The 12743-nt window shown below is 39.4% G+C and overlaps 1 protein-coding gene across 1 annotated transcript in view; it reads left to right on the forward strand.

The window, feature by feature from the left end:
* Positions 1-11510, forward strand: part of WWC1 (WW and C2 domain containing 1) — an 80736-nt gene extending 69226 nt beyond the window's left edge. The window contains exons 17-23 of the mRNA XM_081845918.1: positions 653-753; positions 1857-2001; positions 3085-3249; positions 6404-6496; positions 7121-7351; positions 9003-9124; positions 9657-11510. Of these exons, the coding sequence (XP_081702044.1) occupies positions 653-753; positions 1857-2001; positions 3085-3249; positions 6404-6496; positions 7121-7351; positions 9003-9124; positions 9657-9723 (924 nt within the window). The 3' untranslated portion in view covers positions 9724-11510. The remainder of the gene's footprint in view (positions 1-652; positions 754-1856; positions 2002-3084; positions 3250-6403; positions 6497-7120; positions 7352-9002; positions 9125-9656) is intronic.
* Positions 11511-12743: the final 1233 nt, after the last annotated feature.

Genomic DNA, 12743 nt, shown 5'->3' on the forward strand with positions numbered 1-12743 from the left:
TCCCTCCTGCCACCGTCCCCTCCTTCTCCTTTCCCTGCTGGCTATGTGCTGGCAGCCAGCTCACCTCCTGCAGCCACTCTTAGCTCAACCACCAGAGGAAGAGCAGCCACTGCAGAGAGCTGCCTCTCCTCACCCTTCTTTCCTTTTTTCTCTCTCCCTCAAACCCCCGCCCCGTCTCCGGCCCGCTCCTCGCCTTGGTTTGCTTGACTGCATGGCCTGGCACAGAGTGGGCCTTGGCATCCTGCTTGGGAGCTTCCTGCCCATCACTTCCCTGCAGCCACCGAGGGGGAGCCGCTGCCTCTACATCTGCACCACTGCATGTACCTCACGCTGGAAATTTTGAGGGCAATTGGCCAAAAAACATATCAACAACTTTCTGCCGCCGCTGCCAATCGTCCGGATTTTCACTTCTATTTCAGGGTTTTGTTTTCTTAATTGTGGGTTCAAAAAAATAGGGATCATCTTATACACCGAGGCGTCTTACACACAGAAAAATATGGTAACTCCTCTCAGAAAATGTGAAGCTTTTGTTTTTCGCTAAACTGTGTACTTAGCTGGCAGAATACTATTCTCTGGGTTTCAGTAATGATAGCTTCTGTTGAAACTAAATGGACATTAAGAAATAACAATGTCATTAACTCATTCCCCAAAGGACTCTGTATCTGCACTGCTGAAACAGACTGCTGTAGAACTCGAAGCTGTAGAGAAAAAGCTAGAAGAAAGCAGGAGCACTTTACTTACTAGTGAGAACTGGTAAGTGATATGAAACTGTTGTATTACAACTCTGCAGTGCTGTAGTTTCGATGGGCTTTTATGATAATATTAAAAAGGAAAGAGTTAAATTTAAGGAGACAACATGTAGTCAAAAGGTTTTGTTGCTATTGTGTAGCAATTTTGCACATACCCTTCCCTGAATTCCCCATAGAAGAATATTTCTCTCTAACCATTTTTCAGAAATGAAGAAGATAACAAGGTTAAAAGTTAAATTCTTAACTTTTAGAAGTCAACCTTTACACTTCTAATTTTTGAAGAAACAGTATTTTATATTTTTACCTAAATTGAATGCATAGGCTCTAGTTTATTCCATTATTAGTGTGTCACAGCAGAGTGTAGCCTAATCAGTTTAATTTGTTTAAATTAGTTACATAAAAAAACTGCTAAGGTGTTCCCAGAAATGCTGGAGCTGTGCTTTTATTAAGTTCAAAAAAGAATCTGTGTGATTGCCCTTTTGAGCCAGATTGTGTCTGATGATCACTTTATTCATACGTATAAGGCAAGTGAAATACTCATTCTAAATGTTCTGTTTATAACCTCTTGGGCTTGGGCTAAGCTCAGCTCATCTTATACGTACCTTTTGGAGACCTTTGTTGCATATTGACATGGAAGCGCACAACATTTGTATTAAACTGCGTGAATCAACCCAGTATAGTGAAGTGTATTCACAATTGGTGACTCATATCCCTGATGACTATATTCCATGCAACCAAGATGACTAATGTGTTAAGTCCTAGTACAAACAGTACAGCTTGCTGCATGCAGTGACACCATGTGGAAGGATTGTTTGGGGTTTCTCTTCCTGGTTAGTAGTTCTGAGTTGTTGTTTTTAGGACCTCACAAAGGATGAATGAGGTATGGCGTGGAATGTGGTGTATCACACTGATAAGCCCAAATTTATTCTCCCTTTAACTAGTAGCGTGCTCACGCCACTGTATTATATAGCATTGCGGTGCATCTCATAGTGCTGTAGAAATTATGCTCACTTTGTCTGAGAATACTGTTAGCTTTGCCAAAGCTCTTAGGGTTGGTGTTCCAAAGGGTGCTTTGCCTATTCACAGTGAAGTTTTGTTATGTAACAGGCAAGATGAAGAAGACGCTGAGCAAGATGGCAACAGTGAAAATGAAGAAGAAGAAGGAGGAGGAGGAGGGTTTTATAGTGGAAGGGCAATATGGGAAACAGAAGAGACCACATCCTTGTCACCGGCTGAGTCAGCAGCCATCAAGGTAAAGAAAGCACAAGGAACGCAAAGTCCTATGTCAGCAGGTGATTAGAAGGACAAGCTGACTTAAGCACTATGTTGTTGCTGCAGTGCCCTTGTTTCACCTCTAACATGATGGAATTGAGCTTTTTTGTTTTCCATTTGCTTGTGAATTGTTTGCTAGGCTTCACACAGCACATGCTTAGTTGTGAACGCATCAGGGAAATAGTAGAATACAAGCATTTGGCATACAGAAGGTAAGAAGGGAGGAAGCGAGAGACATTCAGTATTGGGTTTGATGTTTATTTTGTTTTGTTTTTCACTGTAGCCTGCAAACATTATTGCCAAGTGAGTTAAGTAGCTTCTGTAGCACTCTTACTGTAGGGTGAAACTTCACATTCTGAACTAGTTGATTTGTTGTTAGAAGAGAATCATGTAAGTCTCCAGTAATGAGATATGGTGAATCAGGCCAGCAAACTCTGCCCAAATATATTGCTGTCAAAGAATGCAGTATACCTGTATGACCTTGGCAGCACAAACAAATATTTGCATAGGCAAACCAGGTTACGTTCATGCTTCCATGCACAGTTATCTGTTTTCTCAAGCAAATCTAGGAAGTTGTTGAACAGGCTTATATTTCTATGTTAGCAGTTTTACAAGGAGAGCTCCTGGATTCTGTTTCTCCTGTCATTTCCTTCTGGCACCCTGCCCCCTCAACTTCCAGCCAGTACTAATTTCTTACATAAAATTGTATTTACAAATTTTATAGTCCATAATTCCAACACAGAACCCAGGGCACTTGAGACACTGAAATGAATGAGTTTAGCCTTAAATATGTTTAACTCTGTGCTGGATTTTAACTTTCATGTTTTCTCTCTCTTATTATGGTATGTGTCTGTACTGTGGTGTTTTTAGAAGTGCTGATTCTAAATTAAAACTTGATGGTAGTGATTCATGTCTGAAATGCACTATAATATTATTCTGCCCTATATATAGTGAAGAAAAAGGTGCAGAATTCACCCGGTCAATCAAACCTTAGAGCTGTAAGACAGATTGATGGCACTTTGGTGGAGAAAAATAAACTTACAAATATCTATCTGTATTGTAGGTGGATAAAGAGACCAACACAGAGAGCCTTGCACAATCTTCTGCAGTAGTTCGTCCAAAAGATAAAAGAACTTCTAACCCTCTACGAACTCCTTTTGTTAGAGGCAGCACTATTATCCGTTCCAAAACCTTTTCTCCAGGACCACAGAGCCAGTATGTGTGTCGGGTAAGGAAAACAGCACTTTTCTCTGTCTGTGAACAGAATACTCATAGGTAGCGTATACTCACTTTCTGTAAAAGGTAGATGAAAATGTCACTAAGACGCTCAGATAAATTGACAGCTGAAATCCAATATTAAATGCCATGGTCTAGAAGTAATTAAAACAAAAGTTGCAAACTGCAAGCCATGATTCAGAGAACACCAGTTGCCCTACCCACACGTACATATGGAATTGTTGGAAGGCACATCCATAGAAACTCCAGTTGTGCTTTCAATTCTCTCAAATGCAAAAAAAAAGTGTGAGGATTTGGCACAACCACTGTTTAAAGGTGAAATCTGTAGGAAAAATTGGTGAACATGTGCCTCTTCTGCTTTCTTTTTCAGATCCCCCACTTTTTGAATGTGGGAGAATTTAAACAACAGTGGTGTGTTCTTTTAGGGAGCTTCAGAAATCCCTTAACACTTAGTGGTTGTTTCATCTATCTGGATTGCATCCTATATTAATGCATTTTAAAATACATGTTTTCATTAAAGAATTACCAATATAGGCAGTCAAGGAAACAGATTCATAAGCACATCATTTACCGGTAGTTTGTTCATTTAACTCACTCAAATTTAAAGAAATACATTATAAAACTGTCTCCTACTTGTATTTATTTATTTGACGTATTTATATGGTGCCGTTTAATTACAACAAATAGTGAAGTGATTCACAACATGATAAAACGTTTAATAAGATCTGAAAAAATATAGAACTACATATGCTACCAAGCAATAAAACTGGTAGTATATAACTATTTCTGTCAGGTCAGTATCTGCCTAAAGTGACTATATGGATTATAGTAAATAAGTTATGTGTATATCTTATGCCTGATCACCCTTCTAAACTAAGGGAAACTTGCATGTATACTATTGGCTCTTCTTTCAGCAGGAGATAGATCAGTTCAATTTTGTAGTCATATCTATATGGTTTGTCACTTTTTGACAGCAGAGCAGTTTTCATCTAAACATTAACAGAAGGGTCTTTTGTGTACATCCAGCAGTAGCAATGTGTGCACTCATAGAGGTTCAAATATGCAAGGGTTGTTTTGTTCTCTTCCATGAACTGGAAAATGTTTACATCAGCAAAGAGATCACAATTTCAGGTCATTTTCCAGTTCTGAGTCCCATGGGATTTTGTCTTCTTTCACGGGAGTCTCCCCAGAGTTTTGAACCATGTCCATTTTCTGTAGTTTTTATCTCAGTAGGTGTAGGGCTCCTTTGAGAGCATGGGTGGGATATAAATTTACTTAATTATATAAATAGTTCATTGCATGTGATGGCTGTCCATCGAAAGATAGCAGTTAACTCAGTTATACTTACCATAGAATTTCTCAAGGGTTACCTGTGTTACTACACATAGGCTGAACTCTAATCTCACCCCCAGAGCTTGCTTCCTATATTCTTCCCTGTCACTCTAGAACTGGAAAAGAAACTAGGGGACAACTGTGACAAATATCCTTAGGTGTTGTTGTTTTTAAAAATCACTTGACCCTGAATTAGATTCTTTATTACTGTGTTGCTGTATTGTTTTCTTAGAAACTTAGCATATAGACTTACTGGCCAATATGCTTAATAACAGACCTCATGGGTGAGACCTCTGCCAATTTTATCCTGGCATAATAATGAATAAAGTGTTTTCATAACTGTGTGACCTTTGCGTAGAGAAGGGTGGAGGTGAGAGGGAGAATGTAAATTTGAAAATGAAAACTATTGTGACTTCAACTAGGTACGATATGGCTGAATATGTCCAGTCCATCTGTTACGTATGCTCCAAGTTCACCTCTTTGATTAAATGTTTATTCATAATTAATTAGTTCCAGAAGACAGGATCAGGCAGGACTATAAATAACCTCTCTCTTTAACTTCAGTCTGTGAAGCAAACAAGGAAAACACTGTCAGGAAGGTCCTTTCATTGACGCATGGGCTCGCTCTGCTGAGGAACGAGGTGTTCCTTCTGCACATCAAGGCTGCCTATTGCTGTGATGAAGCACAACAGGGTCTGATACACTTATTGCTTCCCAATTCAGACACTGTTAGGCTCACCAGCTATCAATTTTCCTTTTGATTTAGCTGCAAGTTGAACTCTCGGCACTAGGCTAAACCTCTAAATTGCATCATCTTGTTTTTTAAGACAGGCCTTTGGGCAACAGGCCATGGAACAAATAGCACATGACAGGGGGCATTCAGGCATGGCAAGATAGATGGATGGCTCAGTGCAGTGAACAGGAGATGCACTAAAGGGTTTTCCAGATTTTGCTCCATTTACTTACCCTGAATGGAATGTATTGGGGCTTCCAAAAATATAACAACACTTAAAAAAAAAAATTAAAGTACTGTTTGTGTGATAGTTGATGCCTCAAGGAGGGAGAAGGAGTATAAAGCTGCTTCCTTTGTTGCCAGATCACTGCATGTAGTGAGTGCCTTGAATATGCAATTGGAAGGAGTATCCCAAGAGCAAAGGAACATTGTCTGAGTTCAGGATAAAAAGTCACACAGAATAAAAGCTATCCCTTGCATCCTGAAACAACACAAAGGCAAAGAACTTCAACTCTAGGAATATAATCCTGTCACGCTTCTGCTGCTCTAAACAAACTGCGGACATTCAAATATTATTTTTTGTTGTGAGGCAGATTTTATTTCAGTAATACGGATAAGTAGGTCTTTTGCATTCTATTACCCTGATCCTAAATATCTTGTGTCGACATGTTTGGCTGCAGAACCCATTGCAGAACTCACTTTTCATCTTCTATTGCTTTCAAGAAGAGTAGCAGTTGGTATAAACCCTCCTTAACAAATTATTTCCCAATGCAAGTCTTAGAGGCTGCGCTGTTTTAAGATTCTAATCCCATCTCAACACAACTGTGTCTTGGCAACATAAAAACTTCTTTATATTGTCTGGCCATTGGTCCATCTAAGTATTATCTATTCTGACTGGAAGCAGGTTTCAGACAGGAGTCTTTCTACAGCCCTGCCTGGAGATGCCAGGGATTGAGGCTAGGACTTTCTCTATAGAAAGTATGTGCTGTCGTTCTCCACTGTAGCCACTTCCTGTGTAGTCACCTCTCCTTAGATGAGCAACTTTCCTATCTCAGTGCCTTTGTTCATTTCTCTTTTTCAGCTTAATCGTAGTGATAGTGATAGTTCAACACTATCCAAGAAACCACCCTTTGTTCGAAATGCTGTGGAGAGGCGAAGTGTCAGGATGAAAAGGGTAAAAATAAATAAATCTTACATGCTGTTTTCTTTTATTGAGTTGTTGAGCTGTATACATTTTTCACAAGCTAGCCTAGTTTCTTTTAAAATAATGATTAGTAAAACTGTTCTTTGTGTGCCCTGTTCCAGTTTTGCATATTAACATCAACAGCTCTTGATGTTACTGAAGGTTTGTGTTTTGCGGTTTCCATTAATGTGTCAAAGAGAAATTATATTGCGGAGCATTTGGCATGTAGTTCTGAATAATTTTTGAAGCTGTCATAGTTTCTGAATGTCTGAAGCATTTCTCATACAGATATTGGGATGCATTCAATGCTTTAACTGCCCTGGTGCAGGAGATGTCTGAGCATGCAACAGAACTTCCACTTCCTCACTTCCCCCCTCCAGCCCTCTTTGCACTCTCAGAATCAGCTCTGGAGAACTGGGAGACCTTCTGGAGCATATTTTGGAGGTGCATGGGGAAGGAGCAGATGGAATTCCTGTTCCACTGGATGCAAACCATTATTTTCAGTTTGGTGTCAGCAACCATTAGTATTTTAGGTCTTTAAGCATGACAAAGTGTATCAAAGGATATCACAATTCAGCATTATAATACTGTAAATATTTTGTTGTTGTTGTTCAGTCTTCTGTTAGATCCACTGGAGGTGAGCGTCTAATCCGTACCTCGCTGGATCTGGAATTGGACTTGCAGGCTTCAAAGACCTGGCACAACCAGCTGGTTCAAGAGATCTCTGTCCTCAAGCAGCTGAAGGAACAGCTAGAGCAAGCTCAAAGTCAGGGGGAAAAGGAACTACCCCGGTGCATAGACAAAGATGAACAATTTCAGATGTTGATGAGACTAGTAGAGAAACAGGCAAGTCATTCTTCGACTACAGAATGCTTTTTTCATTATCAATTAAATTTTCAACAAAGGAATAGGCTTCAATTATGTTTTACTCAGCGTAGGCCCATTGTGATTAATGAACATGACAAAGTTAGGTCCGTTGATTACAGTGGGCCCACTCTGACTAAACTGTAGCTGAATACCACCCTTGATGTGTTTAAAAAAGCTCTCCTTCTGGTAGTGAAACCTGCTGGAATCTTTGAGGTACTTTTTCAGCACTTGTCATTTTAGTGGGATTTAAAACAGGTTCTGTCTCAGTGGGTCAAGTCAGAATTGTCTTGTCTTGTCCTCTTCAGCCCCATCTCAAAGAAATGTATGGCATGGTGACATACCATCACATCATCTGCACCTGATTGTCCAAAATCTGTCTCTGGGAGTGTATATGAACCAAACAGAGATATTCTGAGGGGTTGGGTACGTTGGCCCCCACCAAGGGTGTAGGCCCAGGGGGTGGGGCAAGAATCACACCTCTCCACTCTGACTTGGAGTGGAGACCATCCTTGCCAAGGGTGCAGGGAACAGGGGACGTGCTGATACAGCTCCTTGCCAAGGGCACCAGGGAACCCCTGGAACCAAAGATGTATGCAGCCTCTGATGAGGTTCTCTGTCTGAAGGCATAAGGTTGTAATTCAAAGGTAATAGGGAGGAAGACCTGAATATGGTCAAGTGAGCTCATCCAGCACCCTGCTGGGCTTACAATTGGTAGGGTGGAAGCAAGGGGTGGAGCCATGGATTTCTCTCTCTCATTTTTTTCTTGGTTGGATACACAGTGGGATTTCCCTCACTGGAAACAATGGAAATCATTGGCTCGCTTTATGAAGCATTTATCTGGAATGGATTACATTTGCATAGTGGGACCTGCATGCATTTATTCAAGAATTGCTGTACTGCCCTATCACGAAATATCTGGGCAGTTTATAGCAATACAAAGGCATTTTTTAAAATAGAACTATCATTAAAGTGACTGGCTACTCTTTTTTTGAAAAAAAAAACAACCCCTGTTGTCATAAAAGGGTTTTTAAGAGGCACCTGAAAGTCAAAAGTGAGGATGCCTGCCAAATCTCTGCTCAGAGATTGTTGACAGCATGGGACTTGCAACACTAAATGCCTAACTTCTGGAGGATGCTAGTCACGCTTCAGTAACTTGGGGCAGTAGGTTCATTACAAGCATAATTGGCAAGTCAGTGACTCAAAACATCAAAAAGCTTTTAGATTCCAGCTAAAACATCTTTTAAAAATATCTGTTTGGAAAACCAGATCAAAAAGCATATGAGGAGACACATACTTTCCCTCTCATCTACCTCTGTATTTGTTCCTATGAATGGAATTGTAGGATTGATGTTAAGCTCACAGGACTGTGTGCAGCAGGTGCAAGTGGCCGGAGGTAAGGAGGCTTTTTCTAGGCACATTGGTAGGAACAATAGTGCCCATGAAATCACTCTCCCATTCTCGATTCTTTTACAGCTTTGGTGGTTTATGGCTCAAAATAAATCAGTCCCACCTGAATGCCCTATGTTGGACATGGAAATGAAGTGTTTTGTTTTACACAGAGGATGCCAGATTATAAAAGAACCTATTGTGCCTTTATTTAAATTAATGGCTTCATTCCTCAATCACTTAGGTGGAAAAAGTCGAATGTAAGTGCGAGCTCAAAGCTAATAAAATGATGAGAGCAGCTGCTAAAGATGTGCATAGGCTACGAGGCCAGAGTCGAAAGGAGCCCCTAGAGGTCCAGTCATTCAGGTAGGAAAATGCGTTGCAGATTTTGCTCAAATGCATGGATTACCCCTTTCATGTAGCTTCACTAACCAGCACCGTAAAAAACCTTTGGCTGTAGAAACAAAGTAGTCATGCTCATATCACGGTCCTCTTCTGATAATGAGTCACAACCTTGTATGGTGTTTTCTGAAAACAGACTCCTATTATGATGTCCTTATCTGGCAGTGACACAGTACTGTCTTACTTGTCAGATCCCTTTGTTTTTAAATGAATGACCTACCTATAACATTCTGTAGCATGCTTATCAAATAGAAAACAGTGTGGGATTTGATAAAATGCCTTTTGTGGTAGCTATAGTTCAGTAAGATTTATTATATTGAAATCCTTTGGCTTTGTTCACACTGAATGACTATTTCGAAAGTGTTTTGGAAGTCTTACTGTAGGGCTTCTGTGAAGTTGTACATGACAAGGCATACATAGATTTTTATTTTCTGACTGTTGAATAGTAAAGTCTTATTTTTTACTTTTATTAACAATTGATGTTTGTGTTTTGTAGAGAGAAAATGGCATTTTTCACACGGCCGAGGATAAACATTCCTGCTCTCTCTGTGGATGATGTTTAATGTCTATTTAAGTATTTCTTTTCAAACCACTTCAGAAAAGTATAATTTTTGTTTCACTGAAGTTTATTTATGTGGTATTACAAAGGTACCAAGTCATTTGTATGTTGCAGCTCCATGTCCAGATTTTTAGCTTTCTCCTTGTCATTGCAAACCCCACCATTAAAATGACTTGATTATATAGTTTGTATATTTAGCAATGTATTTTTGGGAAAGATTTTTTAAATACAAACAAATTCAGCTCAACATTTTTGTTTTAATAAATTCCATTTAGATGTTTTGTACAGCTCTACTTTTTTTAAAAGAGGTTTTACCACAATAAATTTAAATCTGAGACAGCAAGAATTCTTTGATCCTTAAATATACCCCAGTTCTTATACAGCTAGCTTTTGCTAATTTAAATATTTTTGTACCCAACAGAAGAAGAAATAAGTTTTTTTTTAAAGAGCTGTAAATGAGTGCTCTGTGAGCTATGAAACACTTCAATTTCTTTCCAAGTCATAAAAATGGGTGTGGAGTTCAAGATATCTACTGCACTTTAATTTGGAGATTGTTACTTCAGCTCATTATGTACTTGACCTATAAAAAGTTCCAAAGCTCAGTGAACCCATTTCTGTATAGGGAGAGAGCTACATGGAACATATGCCCCTGTGAGACTTTCTGATGGCTCAGTGTTTTACTGAACAAAGAAAATAGAATCATGACCAACTAGCAGTCAAAAATAATTCCATCTTTTAAAGAAAATGACACTTGGTTTTTTAATTTTATTTTATATTTCAAGTTGCTTCAAACAAGCAAAGAAATGCTCATGAAATCCTAACACCTGATAAAGAGCTTTTACAAACAAATATTTTGACCAAAATTTTCTATTAAATTCTAAGCAGTCTTTTGTGGTTTTTTTTAAATCTAATCTCCCTTATTTTATTGATTGGAATAACTGATTTGGAGTGGGTTGCCTCTTGCTACTTTTGAAAACAGCTACTAAACAAAATACAATGAAGCCTTGTCTAGAAATACTGTAACCATGTCTAAAAGCCATAGTTTACCATATTGTTGTTAGTATTTGTGTATATATTTTTCCCAGCTTGTTCACCTTGGTTGGTAATGTGTTTATCTTGACTTGCGTGCACACACAAGCATTCTCTTGCTTACACTCTCACCTTTGCCTGTGTGTACACACACACACACACACACACACACGGGGGGGGGGCATATATGCACGTATGCACAGACTTTTCAGACAGTATATTCTGGAGAAAGCTTTCAGCCTAGTGTGAGTCCTACATCCAGGCCTTATTCTGCTCCCTGTCACTGTGAGGTGTGGGTACGTATACTGTTTTTGAACATTAGTATATTGATGAACACTCAACTTTCAAAAATCACAGACATAAATTATTTCAGGATACCATGTGTGAATAAACGAGAAGGAGGTGTGTGAGAGAGCTTTAAACTCAAACCATGTTGAATTATTTGGAATGTGATACCTGAACAGGTTCACACACTTTCTCCATCCTCCACCAGCACCACTCCCCCTCCCATTTCTCTACCTGTTGCCAACACAAGAATGAGAACAATGGGGATAGGAATACAAAGGCCTTAAAGGTCCACAAGCCAAGATGCGCCTTCATGAGTAAAGTTGATGAGTGGTTTAAAACTGGAAGTCTCTTGAGATGTACATAGTTCTTTTTCATGTATAAAAACACTTTAATAGGCAAGCACTAAATGATTGACTTTATATCTATTTTAATTTTTTGTCAGGATTAACAGATTAAAATTGCTATAGAAATTTATATACCTAATCTCTGTCTCTTTTTCTGACTGTGTAAATGATGTTTCTGAATTGTATCAGTGCCTGCTGCCGAAGGTATAGATCTTTTAAGACATGTTTCAAGCCACACTTTGAGTTGGGGAAGAAAGATGTTTCTCAGGGACCAAGAAGCTGTGTAGGCGTTTGTTGTGTATAAAATTTTAAAATACAATTTGTGGATTATTTTTCTTTATCAATTTTGTTTTCATTGGATGCTTGCTAGAAATGGATATACAGTGGTGCCTTGTGAATGGGATCCGTTCCAGAGCCTCGTTCACATCCTGAAGCGAACGTAACAAGCGACGGCACAGCTGCACTTGCGCAGATCGCGCTTTGCCGCTTCCAGGCATGCGCATGACGTCATTTTGAGCGTCTGCGCAAGCGGCGAAACCCGGAAGTAATGCGCTCCGTTACTTTCAGGTTGCCGCAGAGCGCAACTCGAATGCGCTCAACCCGAAGCACATTCAACCTGAGTTATGACCGTACTTATTTCCTTTAAGCACGTCAACCTGGAGATTTTTTCCCCATTGCTATAATAGTTCCCAGAGCATGCTAAAATATTTTCCAAATTGCATCCTGATTTGTTTTTGACGTTTTATTGAGCTTAAAGGCCATGAAGAGTCAATTTAGAATTCCATCACTGTAAAGAAAGAGGGCAACAATATATGATAATAACATTGCATGCTGTTACTTCATTGGGTCAAGTATTCACTCTGAAAAGGGAACTGGACCATCATCTCAGTAGAGAGCTTCACAGCTGGATAATAATAGAAAGGCAAATGGGCTTATGGGTACATCTTACCAGAGGGGATAGTACTGGATGTAGCTTTGACTCGATGAAGAAAACATTTTTATGTGTTCAACTCTCTAGATTCTAGTAGTGACGACGAGATCCTTGCAGTTCATGGAGTCGCTAATTGGAAAATGCTTGTGTGTATGAAGCTATACCACAGCATATTTTGCATATAAAGGGGCACTTTAAAATATAGACCGGGAAGTGAAGTTATGTCCTCGAATTTGAAAAGGAACTAGTGACCATTAACAAAAACGGGGGCTGTGGGTTTGAAGCCTGGTATTCCAGGTCCCAACACACTATAACCACTACACCACACTGCTTCTTTAGACACTAATCTGAGCCAGCAATAAATATAGCACGCTTGCCATGCTATCTGTTTATAGTGAGAATCATTTATAGTGGGAATCAGTTCCCCCGCAA

This window comes from Podarcis erhardii (genome assembly GCF_964252035.2).
Source record: "Podarcis erhardii genome assembly, chromosome: 2".
NCBI lineage: Eukaryota > Metazoa > Chordata > Lepidosauria > Squamata > Lacertidae > Podarcis > Podarcis erhardii.